This window comes from Diadema antillarum, unplaced genomic scaffold, assembly GCF_040938485.1.
Source record: "Diadema antillarum isolate AM-2024a unplaced genomic scaffold, OU_Dant_1.0 scf00000073, whole genome shotgun sequence".
NCBI classification, from domain to species: domain Eukaryota; kingdom Metazoa; phylum Echinodermata; class Echinoidea; order Diadematoida; family Diadematidae; genus Diadema; species Diadema antillarum.
The window spans coordinates 1,158,177-1,175,532 of record NW_027270962.1 but is presented as its reverse complement, the minus strand read 5'-3'; the positions used below and the strand labels follow the sequence as shown (position 1 = coordinate 1,175,532).

General features: G+C 37.1%; 1 protein-coding gene across 1 annotated transcript in view; it reads right to left on the bottom strand.

Moving 5' to 3' along the window:
- The window catches only part of LOC139717237 (scavenger receptor cysteine-rich domain-containing protein DMBT1-like), a 63,067-nt gene that overhangs the window by 23,987 nt on the left and 21,724 nt on the right, over positions 1-17,356 (bottom strand). The window contains exons 2-3 of the mRNA XM_071628736.1: positions 1,221-1,529; positions 733-1,041 (exon numbers count right to left, since the gene is read on the bottom strand). Coding sequence (XP_071484837.1) covers positions 733-1,041; positions 1,221-1,529 — 618 coding nt within the window. The remainder of the gene's footprint in view (positions 1-732; positions 1,042-1,220; positions 1,530-17,356) is intronic.

Sequence of the window (17,356 nt, the reverse complement as noted above, 5' to 3'; positions counted from 1 at the left end):
CTTCAAAGTAATCACACCCTTACATTAGCATATCTCAATTTCGATTTTCATATCCACGAACAAGTTATATACGGACTGGAAGTTATAGTGAGATACGCTCGTGTAGTCAAATTTTATGTACCCACACAATTGAGACAACTTTCGATAAATTGTTTATGTGGTGCAAAACAAATGGAATCGCGTAAGTGTGTGCGCGTGTGTGAGTGTAAGTCGATTTTACAAGTTACTTAACAATTTTATTTTACAAGGTATTGACATTTATTTATCTTATTCACTGGAAGTGTTTTAAGGATCATTTGACTTTAAAGTTGTCCTGTCCAAATAATTATGAACTTAGACCCTTATTTCAATAACCAAGAAGGCTATGAAAAGTCTTGTGCATGTGTGTGCGTGTGTGTGCGTGTGTGTGTACTTGACAAAATGCTTTCAACATGAAGAAAACCGGAGTTTAGGTCAACTACCAAAAAAAAAAAAATACAGAAGTCATCTTGCATAGGCTTACATATATGAAGCGTTCGAACGTTACCAATTTCTACGGAAATTTCAATTCTTTTTGCAATTGTATTTTCAATGGTACTTTATTTTCATCCAGTTTGAAAGAAGTAATAGGCGATCACACTGCACTTGGCTTTTATAAAGCTCGGAACGACTGCAACCGCCTCAAAAAAAAAAAACAACAACAACAACACCAACATCGGGATAATGTGTGAGATTAGAGTGTCTGGTCATTACCATTGATGCTGCATCTAACTCCAGCATCTTCTGAATGTCTGCAGTTGTGGCTTCCGATTCCCCTGTTGCCACAATCAAAGATGCTCGTTTCTGTTCCAGTACATGTCACGTCGTCAAGCAAAATATCACCGGTGCCTTCTCCAAAGGCGGCACGGAGCAATGCAACTTCAGCGCCTCTATAACCAAGACTTGTGCAGACAACTTCAGCATCGGTGAGATCCCAAGAGTCATCGCACACCGTTCCCCAAGTACCGTTCGCGTAAACTTCTACTCGACCTTCCCTTGGTGTTTCGCCATCGACGAGACGCACTATTTGTTCAAGGACAAAGACAAAACATACAAGTCTCGAATGATCACATACGATTATTTTAGAGCACAAAAAATTACACAAAAATTATGTTTCCTGTTTCGCTGGGAACGACAGCAACTGCCTGAAAAACAACAACAACAACAGGACAATGTGTGAGATTAGATTGTCTGATCATTACCATCGTTGTTGCATCTGACTCCAGCATCTTGTGAATGTCCGCAGTTCTTGACTCCGATTCCATTGTTGCCACAATCAAAGATGCTCGTTTCTGTTCCAGTGCATAACACGTCGTCAAGCCAAATATTCCCGGTTCCTTGTCCAAAGGCAGCATTGCTCAGTGCATCTTCAGCGCCTTCATAACCAAGACTTGTGCAGACAACTTCAGCATCATCGAGATCCCAAGAGTCATCGCACACCGTTCCCCAAGTACCGTTTGCGTAAACTTCTATTCGACCTTCCCTTGGTGTTTTGCCATTGACGAGACGAACTTTTTGTTCAAGGACAAAGGCGAAACATAAAAGTCACGAATGATCACATACGATTATTTCACAGCACAACAAGACACAAAAGTTTCTGTTTCCTATTAAATTCAGTTCCTAAATTTGTTTTGAATTTCTTAACATAGGTAATTTGGAAGGATTCTGTCTTCTCATTGGTAACTCTAAAGACACTGTAAGAAAAATTTTGGCGTAACTTTTAAGCTGCACTAGAAATCAAGGCAGTACCTTTTGTCAAAAAATATGATGTTATTAACACAAGAGTAATCACATCTTTCTATAGGCATACCATAATTTCGACTCTCATTTCCACGAACAAGAAAGTGATATACGGACTAAAAGCTATATGGAGATAATGAAATATGTCCGTGTAGTCAAGTTCTATGTACATACGTACAGAATTTATTTATATTTCAACCAACTGGTTTTGTAATGCAAAACATATTGAATTGCATACGTGTGTGTGCGTGACTGGGAGTAAGTCGGCTTTACAAATTACTTAGGAAGGTTATTCCACAAAGTATTTAAACGTATTCATTTTATGAACGACACCAGAGTTTATGTTAACTGCAAAAAAAAAAAAAAAACAAATAATAAAAGGCATCTTGCACGGGGTTACAAATATGAAGCGGCGGAAAATTTAGTTATCAATTACTACGGAAATTGCAATTCTATTTATAATTGAGTATCTGAATATGAGAACGACCCAAGTCTATGGAAGATCATATCAAGTAAACTTAAAAAAAAAGACTTCATATCTTTTTTATTTGTCCAATAATATTTTATGTAACTATAATGGGAAGGCAACATCGTATATACAAATTAGTACACATATTATTATCGCAATTAGCATTATTAACCCTTTCATTGCCAATGAGTCAGCTGTGAACAAACTCTGCACACAAACCTATGAACAGGTAATTACTGTGGCATGCAAAGAGTTAATTGTGGAGAGACCATTTTGTGTGATGGACTTGGGTCGTTCTTTGAATCATACAAAATAGGCTGCTTTATTAATGGTATAGTAAAAGCAATAGATAAGAGAGTTTTGTTACTTTTTTAAGCTTTTAGTCCGCATGGCCTACAAAAATGAAGTTTTCTACCCTAGTATAATGTCTCTCATCACTATACTAATTCATCATGTGTGTGTATCCGTGTGTGTGCACGTGTGTGTGTATACATGGAGCTATAATGTGCATAGATTATGTGTATGTTTAAATGCATGGAAATGTCTTCCATTTGTCTTCTATAAGCAATAATATATGGACAATATAACTAAGGAACCGCTAGAGATAACCAGCTAAAACATTGCACATGCATAGATAAGTGGATAAAGCTGTCCCCATCAACTCATGGTTCCACATGCCTAAGGTCAAGGGTCAAAGGTCATTGGTCAAGTTTAAATTGCAAAATGTCACAATTTTCCCCATGTCTCCGCAGTGCGGGAAAGTATCTTCATAAAGTTATAATACACACATATTACTAGACATCAATTCTCAGAATCTGTTTGATTATTTGGTCAAAGTTAAGGTAAAAAAGCTGTCATTCCACTAGCTTCTCCATCTTCTTTAAAATGGATTGATTACTACATTTCTAGTTCCCCCTAAATTCAGACCATACATAGGCCTACTACTAACATGCGCTCTGTGAAAACATGAATTTCTCCACATGATTCCCCAATAATTTTGTGCTATTCAAATGGCAGGAACTTGGTTCTTTTGCAATTTTTGTACCTTTCCCCCACTGCTCTAAAGCCTTTTGCTCTTATTTTGCTTCCCTTCTAACTTATTCCTTTGTTTTTTCCCACGTAACTCCTCATCACTGTCCAGCAAGTCATGTTCATTTTGTGTATACATGAATAGGCCTGGACAAGGAGTGATGAGAGAGGGCGCTAAAATATGAATGTAAAAATGACCCAAGTCCTGGACTTGGGTCATTCTTACATTCATATAAGATTTCACTCATTCATTTCAGGCATTTCCTGGGGTAATTAGGAATTATCATTTATACACAGGATGATTCCATATGCATAAGATAAAATTTCCCATGTCAAACTGAATTTGGCCAAAAATTGCACTTGGGTCGTTCATTAGGTCTTCAATCTTAATCTCAATCATACTTTATTGTCATCTAATTTGAATTCAGAGACGAGCGATCACATTGCGCTTGGCTTTTATAAAGCTGGAAACTGCAGCATCTGCCTAAAAAACAACAACAATAATAACAACAACAGGAATATGTTAGCGATTAGACTGTCTGGCCATTACAAATGAAAAGGGACAAAAAACTTTTACACACTCTTCACTTTCAAATGTAATTACATTTGAAAAGATAACGCTACTGCTGTGAAGGTTAGTAGTAGTCAATAATAAAATGTGCAAATAGAGTGTGAATAAGTCCAGCTTAATCTGATAACATCTTCATTGTGGTTGCTATATTATGGAGTTTTATATCCGGTTGTTTTTGTTTGTTTGTTTGTTTGTTTGCCCACCATTGCACAGAGCAAACCTTGGTGAGATTAAGCACTTGAACATATTCTAAATTTCAAAGGCTCTTTTCTTAGTTAATGCTTTTCCAGAGCATGTACTTTCTTTCCATTATTTAGACAGGTTAGGAAGGTCCATTTTGTATGGAGTTGTGCATCATTTTAAAGCTTAGACTAAATATCCGTGTCTGGCGACATGTTGGTGCTTTTGTGATCCGCCCCCCCCCCCATCCACACACTAATACACACACACGCACACACACACACACACACACACACACACACACACACAAGCTCTTGACTCGGTCAACGCGGACTTATCAGTAGAACAGTGTATTATATATGAAGTTTGAGGAAAATCGGACCATCAGTTTTAAGTACAAAGAGTTTTTAAGGTTTTATCAAAAAATTATGTGAAAACGCCGTGTAAATGAAATGATTTGACAGAAAATCCCATAAAATTTAAGAACACGTTCCCCGATTGTTATTGACGCACTATTGTGAGGTTAATATGTGACCATGCACCTCAAAACAAACAAAAAGTCGCCAGACAGGAAATATTAGTTAAGACCATATTCTGAAAGAGCAGACTTTAAGCTTTAAAATGATGTATAACTCAAATCAAATGAACTCTCCTAACCTATCTAAATATTGGACAGAAAGCACAAACTCAGGAAAACTGTGAACTGAGAAAAGAGGCTCTGAAGTACAGCGTCTATTCAAGCGCTTAATCTTTCCCAAACCGTGCTGGCTGTGCGATGAATGGGACAAAAACAGGAAGTAAACCACCAGAGTAACAACAATGAAGGGATTATATGATTAAACTTAAATTAAGCATGCCTCATTAACACATTCTCTCCATAATTAATGCCAACTTTCAAAGCAGTAGCACTATCCTTTCAAAAGTTATTATAGTTGAAAGTGAAGAGTGTGGACAAGGTTTTTCAGAAATGAAAAAGGGATTCTAAAGACACACCTAATCACACTAAAATTGTACAAAAAATGTTGAGATAAACTGCTAAAAAACACACTTTCCTGGCCGTTTTATGATACCAAACTTTAGCATAATCTAAAAGAAGACCCACTCTTTCAGAAAATATGAAAAAGTCAAGTTCGGCTAGGTTGACCCATTTCACTTACTTTCAGTCCTCACGCAAAATCAGTGTGTGCGACTTTATGTTCGTTTTGAGGTGCACGGTCACATATTATTCCCTTTCTTAAGCAGAAGGAAAATCATGTACCCTTCCATTATGCTGGAAAAAAAAACACACACACACACACAGAAACGGTAGAATTATCATCCCTGTAATTATGAAAAACATACTATTTTCTCATTCTCATTGTACCCACGCGACACACTCATGTATACATATGAAGAGTTTGTTTGCAAAAACCGATAAGTCCATATTTGCCAAATGAAGATATTTGCGATTAAAGGTCAAGAAAAATAAAGAGAATAATTAGAAAATCGTTGCTTCTTTTGACCATAACTTCAAAAAAGTACCTTTATATGTAGTGACCAATATATCATTAAAAATGTATTTTTTTTTGGTACTTTATGACAGAGACCGTACTTCAAAATCTTCACAAATGGACTTATCGCTTTTTGCGAACAAACTCTTCATATGTATGTAAACAGTATACGTATACATATATTTTGCAGCCCGGTCACCTTTCTACGGTTTGGTCGGTGAACATCTCCAGAATGACAACCAGAGCGCGCGGACTCAGATAGTCCATGGGCCAAGAGCCGAAAAATGGGTTGTTGGTACCATCCGAGGTGGCAAAACCTTTTTGGTGTCATTTTGTTTGTCGGACATAGATATGCTTATCAAGCTATGATAGCATTTCCAAATGAGTAGCTTAGTCATAATAAATGAATTTTTAACCAATTTGGGCTCGTTTTTATATCCCTATACTTCTGAATCGAAACTAACCGCTATACAAATACGAGCACTGCCTTCTGCATGTCCACAGGTGTTCTGTTGTAAACGCGGTGCGCTTAGTCTTTATTCAATGCAGCGAAGGGAATATCCAAAGGGTTATGATGTCCACAGCTGCCACGCGGTGCGCTTAGTCTTTATCTAGAACAATGTACCGTTGATCATATCTAAAGTTCCTATTAAAAGGGACTATCTATACTGTTTTTATACCACCCTCTCAACAAATACATCAGTTTTAAACAAAAATCACTATGTTCATTGACAACATTATTAATTATAATGTATTGTAGTGTACCGGTACATTGTTTTTGCATAATCTTTCATTGTTGGATGGAAATAAAGCGACATTGGCGTGGCATTAGCGTTTTCACCGTAGCGTTTTCAGCGGAAAATGATAACTAATTGAAAAATACGCTAGAATTCACTAGAAATTGCTTTTTTCTTGTTGTTGTTTTTAGATAAAGGGATATACACTGTATTTATAAGCTTTGGATATTCCCTTCGCAGTCTTGAATATTAGACTAAGCGCTGTGGACATAATAACCCTTGGATATTCCCTTTGCTGCCTTGAATAAAGACTAAGCGCACCGCGTTTACAACAGAACACCTGTGAACATACAGAAGACAGTGTTCTTCTTTGTATAGCGGTTGGTCTCGATTCAGAAGTACAGGGATATAACAACGAGACCAAATTGGTTTAAAATTCATTTACTATGACTAAGCTACTCATTTGGAAATGCTATCATAGCTTGATAAGCATATCTATGCCCGACAAACAAAATGACACCAAAAAGGTATTGCCACCTCAGATGGTACCAATATCTGGCCTGGCCCATGGACTAAGAATTACGAGTCTACTAGTCACCTACCATTTGAGAAAGGCACCACCAGCTCCGCATTCCAGCTTGCGACATTCTCACGTCCTAACGATTTTACCACTCTCAAAAACATTACAAGCACACTACCAGTCAATGCAACTACTGAGTTCGTAAAGCCAAAAGAAAGTAGTGTAACAGATAATGAGTAACAATGCAACTGCAATTCCATTTTGATAATGTGACACTCTTTTAACACTAAGTATTGCAGTCCGTCGTTCACTGGTCCAACTTTTAGCCCAGCAGGCTTCAAATAAAGGTATTTTTACCCTTGGGCCTGCTAACTCGTAACTGCCGATTGTTTAGATATCGGCCGCATTTGGGAAAACACATACATACACACACACACACCCACACACACACACACACAAACACAAATACAAACACAAAAAAAAAATTCAAAAGGTTGAAAGAACTTGCGTAAGAAATTTCGAAAGTCTTTCAAACATCAAGAATATGAATGATTGTATTTTAAAAAAAAAAGGCCTACTGAAACAGACCAATTTGCAGGTGACGTGTTGCATGGACATGTGGTTATCATGTCTTTGAGTGTTTTTCTTTATTGTTAGATGAACTTTATTCAACGTAATCATGTACTGCTGTGTTGGATGGTGCCGGTGATATTACGTCGTTTTGGCCGAAATTGTTCTGTTGTTGTTGTCGAGAAGGCAATTTAAATCGTAGTCTGCCTTTTGACATATTAACGGGTGTCTTTTGCACGTTTTCTTAGTTTTCTAGCTAATACTAACTAGCAGGAAATTCTAAGGAGTCATCACGTTACAATGGAAATTCCATTACAGTATCATCTCTTCTGCTGTGTGAATGCTCCGGAACCACCTACCAAATGCTACAATATAAGCCCCAACAGTCTCCACATTCCAGGAAGTTAACCTGCAAGCCATCAATAGACTGCAGTCATGTCAATAAGAAGAGCCGTGGAAGAAGTAAACATGCTTTAAACAAAATATGAAGCTTCTGCGTCGGTGAGTAGACAGGGTCAAATAAGAACACCACATTAGCAAACAATTTTGACTGACGTTTCGTTCAAAGACCTTTATCAAAGTGAGACTGAATATAAACAACCTGATATAAGAAACTAAGAGGACGCTCAAGTTGCCAAAACACAAAAACAGCAATAAGCTGGGTGTATAATTAATGTAATGGGAAATGACGTCTCTCACACACACACTTACGCACGCAAAAAAAAAATGCGTAAATCTCAGAAAAAGGAGAAGGATAATAGATGTGCATACTAAAAAAAAACAAAAAAAAAACAATTATTCAAAACGCAAAGTTTACGGAATCGAAGTTCATTGATTACGATTAAAGAAGAAATTTGTAGGAAATAATATCATATAAATTGACTGTTTTCCATCATTTAATGTTATTTTGATTAATTTCTGACATAAATCATGCAATAAAGTTGTCTCTGCTTTGAATATAAGAATCTTTATTTTTACCAAATTTGAGCACTGGAAAAAGTTCGATGCGGCTACGAAAAGTGCCAAATCTGCGACGTCACTAAAATTGTGTATGCAACCCAGCGGGATTTACGTATCTATAGGCAAACGGTGTGCACTTTTCAGGAAATTGGTGTGTAATTTGTTGTCAATCTAGAATAAATCGTCCGCTATTAACTCTTTATGTGCCACGTTCACACGTCCGGCTCAGTCGACGGCGTGCCAACTTCGCATATTCTGCTCAACAAACAAAACCGCCAAAACCGATCGATAAATCGCTAATCCTGCGGTACAATCAAAGCGTTTCTTGCGCTTTGGTTCCTCTCACATACGGCTTGCATTCTATGTGGTGATTGACTATCAAGCGGTGTTCCCAACTAGATTTGCGTGTACATTTTAAGTTTCTGTCACTATTTTATGTGCAAAAGTCATGCCTCTACAGTAATGTAGCAACTGGTAATTAAAAAAAAAATTGAAAATAGAATTGTTATACATAGTATATGGAAACAAAGTTTGGCATTCCTCTTTAAGTTTGCTCACTATTATGTCCAGCTTAACAGAAATTTGTAGAAGTTATACAAATAGGAAAAACAAAATTCTTTCTCAAGGCATGACTACCTTCGTGTCTCAGAATAACGTGGCACACAGGAGGTTTCCACCGTGGCACATAAAGAGTTAAAAACGATATGTTCACGTCGTGAAATTGTTTGTTTGTGTTCATTGGAATCATTTTTTTTTTACACCCATAAATTTACGGAAAAAAAGTTTTAAAAGCGCAAAACCTATCGTCAGCTCAAGATTCACGATTGCCGTGATCAGCTGTTCCTTCGTACAGCCACAATTTGCTGTTATTATTGACACAACAAATCGATCATTGTGGGGGAATTGCGTATAGCTGAGGTAATATTACATACTCATGAAGGATGATAACTAAGTCAAAGAGCTGTAATTGATTGGAAATCATTTTTACACCCATAAATTTTCGGAAATACGACGTTTGAAAAGCACAAAACCTACCGTAATCAGCTCAAGATTCGCGACTGCCGTGATCAGGACCTTACGCACAACAGTACCAGCAGAATCGGCAGTGAAGAGGTATTCCTTGATGCCGTGATTTCAGCTTGATTCTTCTTCGAAATGGCATGATGAAGGTTTGTTAGATAAATGTGACCTTCTTTTTCTCTTGTGTGTTGGTTTAAATTCTAATTTCTACCTCAACTTGCTACAAAAAAAAACAAAAAAAAAACGTCTAACAAAGCGGGAAACTGCAACATTTCCTTGCTGAGCAGCAGTCACGATACACGTATTGCATGCAAGCATGCACCGCTGCTGCAACGATCCCCATAGTATAACACGTTTGTTGCTTGTAAACAAGGGGGTCCTCGGCGCAGTTGACCAATCGTGAACACGTATTTCGATCACGTGTCTTGGTAAGCAACAAGGCTGTTTACGCGTCTCGGAGACGATTTGCATAAACTTACGCATGTTTCAGACGAATTTATGAATGAAGGTGAGTAGCATGACATCATGCCATGACCATGGAATAAGCAGAGGTAGAGCTTTCTTTAGGTACCAAATGTGTCAGGGTTCAACGCAGAATATCTAAGACACGATCGCCAAAAGAACAGTCATTTTCGCCGTAAGCGAAGGCGATTTGGTCTTTAGACGTAAGATTTTGGCCAACTTTTGAGATTGACATCCCACTTTTCTCTTCAAAATTCCACATTTTGTAAGTTGTATTTCGAAATGTTGTTGATATCAAGTGGGGGCGCTGTGGCATAGTGGATAAGACTCCTGACTCAGAATCGGAGGACCCAAGTTCGAGTCCCGCCCAGTGCTTACGTCCTTGGACAAGATGTTTTTACCCACAATGTCCCTCTCGACCCAGGTGTATAAATGGGTACCTGGCAATGCTAGGGTAATAATAATAGCAGGGTCCTCTGGTAGAGCAGTGGCAACACTGAAGAGGCTACCCTGGGTAAATAAGACCTTATTATTATTATTACTATTATCAATCAGAAACTAGAACATTTCCCCTACAACGTGATACCAAAATGTCAATTTGGTCCCTGAGGTAGGTCATTTTTTGACCTTTTTCGGTCTGTAGCGCGACATCACATTTGCCGAGAAGTTTCAGGTTTTGCCAGAGCGGGTCTCATATAGCCGTACGGCAAATCAGCTCATACACATTTGGTGACGTCGCTCAAATCCGATGTTTCTTGTAGCGAACGGAGCTACGTGGTCATGGAAATCGGGTGTTTTTTCAATCTCAAAAACAGTTTGGGGGTAAAGTTACATCGTCTAAAAGATTTCCAGTTTTGTTAACTAGCTTCTTACCTTTCCGTAGATATCAAACTTGTCATATTTCTAGATTCTCTATAAATTTCTGCTTTAAATGAACTAAACCTCGTGACCAGAGAGGTACATAAAGGCTGGAAATGTTAGGCCTCTTGTAGAGTGTTTGTTGGCGGCAATTTTGCCAGCCCTAATCTTTGCCTCCTAGATTATTTTATTGCAACTGATTGACAAATTGCCCTACATCGACGTAAATAAGCACTGAATTGATCAGTGTTTTAGTAGTAGCCATGATAAAAAATCATGGGCGTACATACTCGAGCAGGATTCGAACCTACGACCTCCTGATCACCGTAGGTCGTAGGTTCGAATCCTGCTCGAGTATGTACGCCCATGATTTTTTATCATGGCTACTACTAAAACACTGATCAATTCAGTGCTTATTTACGTCGATGTAGGGCAATTTGTCAATCAGTTGCAATGAAAACATCTCGACGGAAGAAATTCATGAATTTGAATAGATTATTTTAGTTAGGTAACCTCTGTCAGTATTTTAAGAAGGGTGGCAGATAGATTATAGTGTGAATCATTCGGCTTGTGGTGCACATCCGTAGTCTCATAGACCCCCGTTGTCAATGCTGACAGAGATGCCCAGAGACGTGACACATTCGCCAGATATATCATGGGTGAAGCGAAGTGATGGGTGGTCGTTGCTGCAGTGCTCTACAAAGCGATTCAACCTTCAGAGTATGTCACTTCAACACAGACAAGTAGAGGAACTACGCGAGGATCTCATGAAGCTGCGTATGATCAGCTTCGTTTGATTCGCCATTTGATTCAAATCTATAATCGTGAGTATTTCGAAACACTAACTTCAAACGAAAGAAGGAAACTAGAGAGAGAGAGAAAAAAAAAAAATCGACCCATCGCTATCTGCGCCCGCTAAATTTCGTTGGATGACGAGAAGTGTGATGTGACCAACACACCGCCGGATTTTCTTCCAACGAAAGATGAGACCTCTCTCCCCAAACGCAGATTGTCTTTCATTCAATGTTACCTGTCAGGCTTCCCGTTATAACGAACAAGGTTATAACGAAATTTCAATATATCGAAGCAGAAATTCAGGTCCCAAAATCTGTATGTACTGTTACTGTTCGTCCTGATTTATCTCCACTGGCTTTACAATGTGTAACAAAACGTATCAGCGATACAATGACTAATACAGAAGGGTTACAGCTTAAGCGTAGCTTGATTTGAATGCAGCCCTTGTTCATAATACATATAGAAAAGAAAAATAGAAGGGAGGGATGACTTGCGTAAAGATGGGATAGAAAAAAGAGAAGAAGGAAAGGAGAAATCTGTTTCCTTTCATCAAGGTTTATACAAAGTTATACACTGTATCGCGTGGATCAATGATCAGAAGGGTATGACAAAATATTTTCTTACCCAGGTTACAGATGAACAGCTTTATATGCCAGGTCATGGTCGCTTACATAGTTACGTAAGAGATTAAGGGCGGCGATATAAGGAATTTCATGTACGGTACACTTGCAATGACATGATACAATTACTGAAATCCAGAGAGCAATATTATTTTTATAGCTTGATTAAAAGAGCACATCAACGTTATACTTTGACAATCACGACAAATACTTCGATATCACAAGGAAGAGAGTTCCAAATATTGGGACCAGTGTGTCTGATAGATTTCAGAGACAACACCGTTCTAAGATTATGTAAGTGAAATTTGAAGGGGTCGGTGCAGTATAGTGCTAACCCACACGATAGTCATTTTGAGATAATCGCTGTTGAATGTTTGGAAAGTCCATACATCGTACATTAATAAAACATGAATGCATGCATTATTTACCTTTTAGTTGGTTGAATTCATATATGATACTTTCATAGAGGTTAGAGTAAAGTATAAGAATTATGAAAATGCATGTAACTCAATTTTGAAAAAAAAGTGTGGGTTAGCACTATATTGCACCGACCCCTTCATTTGTCAGATTGTCTTGTAGGATAAGAGTGTATGTCCTTGTTTAACTGAAATAATGAGAAAAAAGAAAAGAAGTTGGCAACTGACCGTTACATAAGCAAAAGACAAAGAGTGTGTTTAGCGTTAAAAAATGTCATTTACCTTGAGTGTTTTTAATTCTGCCAAGAAAGGATCTGAATGATCCTGATAACCTCAGTTGATGCATGTATGTATAGCTTTCTTTTGTGGAAGAAATATAATTGCTTTCATGTTTATTGAAGTTGCCCAACTATGCTGCAATATGACATGTACAAGGATATAAACGAGTTATAAAGCATGAATAAAATAAGACTTAAGCTTATGAAGTATGCCAACATTACGAGACACTTTATCAGAGATGTATTACACATTCCATTTTCAATTCTTTTTAAATAATCCTCCCTCATCTCAAGAAGACGCATGTTGCAAAACGCAACCTCCCTTCTCGAATTCTGAAATTGACCTGGTATCAATATTATAGTTAGTCCACGTGAGCACTGGACGAAATAAACGTTAGACTAAATGTGACCGCGCATCACAATACAAATAAAAAGTCGCACCCCTTGATTTTATGTGGGGACTCAAAACAGGTAAAATGGGTCAACTAAGTCAATCTCGAGTTTTCCATATTCACTGAAAGAGCTATCTTTCTTCAACATCATTCATTAGTTTGGGATCATAACACGAATGGCAAAGTGTGTTTTCTCCGCAGTTTTTTCTACAAGTATGGAATGATCAGGTGTGGTATTGGAGACCCCTTTTCATTTCTTGAAATCCTTTGTACACTCTTCATTTTCAAGTCTAATAACTTTTGAAAGGATAAAGATACTGCTTTGAAAGTTGACAATAATCATGCATAGAATGTGTTAGTCAAACATGTTCAATTTCAGCTTAATCTGATAATCCCTTCATTGTTGTTGCTCCAATGGTTGACATCCTGTGTTTTGTCCCTTTCATCGCACAGGCTTGGTGAAAGCGCTTGAATGGACCCTGTACTTCAGAGCCTCTTTTCTTAGTTCACACTTTTCCAGAGTGTGTGCCTTCTTTCCAGTATTTAGGTATGTTAAGGAAGTCCATTTGAATTGAGTGATACATCATTTTAAAGGTTAGAGTCTGCTCTTTCAGAATCTGCCCTTAACTAAAAATCAATGTCTGGCGACTTTTTGTTGGTTTTGTAATGCGGGGTCACAAATGGTATTTAGACCAATCGGGCATTAGACCATCTGGTCAGTAGACTAATTGATAAGTTGCCCGACTGTAGTGATTTAGACTAATCGATGTATTAGCCTTAGTTGGTGGAGCCCAAAATTTAGTGTGAATTAGACAAAATGGTAATTAGACAAAATGCATGTTAGACGAATGGGAACTAGAGGAATCAAAATATTAGACGCACAGGTGTTTAGACATTGTGGTATGTAGGCCAAATGAAAATAAACAAATTGAATATTAGACGAAATGAGCGTAGCCCAACTGGTAACAAGACGAACTGGTAATGAGGCTGAGTAGCAATTGGACTAATGGTTATTAGACGAACTGGTTGTAGACCGTATGGGCATTGATGGGTTGAGACTAAACGGGCATTAGACAAAGTGGGAAGAGACCGAATTATGTAGTGACCAGTATATCATTTAAAAGGTATTATTTTGTACTTTATGACAGAGACCGTACTTCAAAATCTTCAAAAATGGACTTATCGGTTTTTGCGAACAAACTCTTCATAAGACTATTATACAAATGATGCACAGGACAGAGTGGATCGGTGAGAATTTGATGCGCGAGTTTAACTTTGGAACTGTTTAAAGCCACCAGCGCAACGAGTGGATTTTAGACTCTTTCCAAAGTTAATAGAGAGCATCCAGTTCTCACCGATCCACGAAATAGGCCTGTGCATCATCCGTTTTATAAAATGGGCCCGTAAATTCATGATATTCCACCTTTTCCCAATCATGCGTCCGGTACACCTGTAAAAGGCTTGAGCCATGCTTTCGGATTTTACCGGACGCATGACGGCAATGTGTTCGGATTTTACGGGACGCATGGCTCAGTGTGGATCAGTAAAAATCAATGCATGGTAATTGACAAATCAGATAGCTGAGATTCTAAAGCCCACTTTATAATATGCGTTATTCAATTCAATTATTCATTTTCATCAATAAATAATACAAGGTTATACGTTTATCAATTCAACTTTAAAACAATTTGGCATGAGAGTGAATATAATTCAAAATATTATATGTACGCATGGTATTATGGCGAAAAAAAAGAACAATGCACACTTTGTCATTATACCAAAAAAAGAGAGGAAAATATGATGATAGAAAAGAGTGTTTGACTAAAAAGCAATGCTTGTAGCACGTGGATTACTCAAAGAAAACCAAAACAAAACAAATAACAACACCAATATACCAATATAACGTGTTTATGCTAAATTGGTCTATGAACAATAGTTATTGGCTCATTTGATCATTGATATGATAATGCTGATGATACAGAACATACTCTTAACAGCACTTAATTCTAAACTACAAACGAAATACAAACTCAAGGTAACATAACAATGTTACGGCACAGACACTATTTCTTGGGCCGTGTGTACCTTGGAAATATGGTGACCAAAACAGAAGACACACAGGTGGCACGCAAAATGACGACAACAACAAAAACAACAAAAAACAACAACACAGAAATAACAGAAATGCACACATGGGCACAACGAAGAGCAAAGAAAGAGGAGTGAAGAAGAAAGGAAAGGGGGTCTGTGAGCACGCTACTCAATCTCAAGGACAGGTAAAAACTGAAAAATATCTACATTGACAATGTAATCATCTGGTGTATGGGAAAGCAATTTTTTTCACTTTATGTTTAAATGGAGTTAACTTAACAGATTCTTTTAAATTGTTATCTAAGCTATTCCAAAATCTTGGTCCAGTATAAGCAAATGTATTTTTGGAATGTACAGTTCTCATTGATGGGAGATGGAATTCACTGTATCGTGTCGTATAGGATAATTGTGAACGTGACTATTACTATAAACTCTAGCGTGAAATATTTGGGTAGATAATTACAGTTGCAATCAAACATAAACTGACCAAGTTGAAATAAATACTGTCACAAATCTTTTATTTTCACAATTTCATGTTCAAAGAACAAATCATCAGTATGAGCTCGGATATGAAGGTTAAAAATAATTTTGAGCGCCATATTTTGCAAAACAAGAAGTTTATCTAGCAACGTCAAATATAATGTCCACAAGCATGCATTTCGTAACTTAAATACGGTAAATACTTAACTTGAATAAAGCGTCATTAAAACAGATGAAGATAGATGATATCTCAACTTATTCATTACATTTATATTACGCGATGTAATTTTACAAATATTATTGATATGACATTTCCACAAAAGCTTGTTAACAACACAAACACCTAAAAGTTCAATAGAAGATAAACAGTACTTCTTCCAGGGGAGTAGTATCAAATACAATACAACATTGAAGTCTATCTAAAGAATTACTATTAAAAAAACATAGTCGATCTTATGAATATTCAGTGACAATGTATTTGCATAAATCCATTGAGCAACATTTTTAATTCAACATTCGCTGTATTTATCAAAATATTGGGGTAAGAGTGAGCATATGGAGAAGGTACGTCTAATAGCAGTGTCTAACGTCAAAGTACTTTTCATAGCTTTTGTGAGTTTCAGGTCATGTCGTTTTGTTATGTTTGCTTCATGTTACTTTCTTTCTGTTTACTCACAAAACGACGAATCTCCTGATGATTATTTATTCTGAATTCTAAAACTTCATAATATTTGTATACGTTTTTTTTTTTTTCATGTATACTTCCTTGAACTGACTCCACTACTTTTCATCGAAGTTTATTTTATTCGTGGAATTGCAAGCTCCTAGTGGTGGCTGCGAGCAGGCAGCCGTGTGTTCTCTGTAAACTGAGGAGATGTTTGTCAAGTTTTCTTGTATGCAATGCATTTCACTCCATGTTTTCTTTGGTCCTTGCTTTCTCTCCGTTACGTGTATATGTTTCCGTTTTCCAGGGTCTCCCCTGCGGAATTTTGATTGTATTGTATGTCTTTCTTGTAGAGAAATATTATTCTTAGCGATTTCCCGTCAAATTGCTCCTCCGTCATTTGCTCCGCCAACATGTCCTTCGAAGATACGACATTTGCTCCGCCAGCAAGTGTTCCGCGTACTCTGCCGAAGAATGAATTATTGATGATGATTATAATGATGTTCGCTTGCCATGAATTCTTTGAGAAACTATGATAGTCTGGTGTCATCTGTTCATCATTCAGAAATAATTTTGCACGATTGTTGTTTTCTTTAATTAATGCTTTGAAAGAGATGGAATCAGGGTACTGTCGAGTAACCATCGATTTATTCAAATGTTTCATTGATTATATAGTACCCGAAAATGCTGTGATAGTTACTGGATCAAGTAGTTATCAAGCAAAACAAATGTTCGTTTGTATTGTATGTTGAATTGCCGAATGAATAATAATAATAATAATAATAATAATAATAATAATAGTAATAATAATAATAATAATAATAAAAAGTACAACACTGGTGTTAAGATCGATCCGATTTAACCAAGAAAGAAGAAGTAAAAAAGAGATTGCATGTTTTTCGTTACCTCTATTACTTCCTTCAATGCTAAATTTATTAATGTCTTGATAAGATGGCCATTGTAATTCACCTTCCATTGATAAGATTTTTTTTTAAG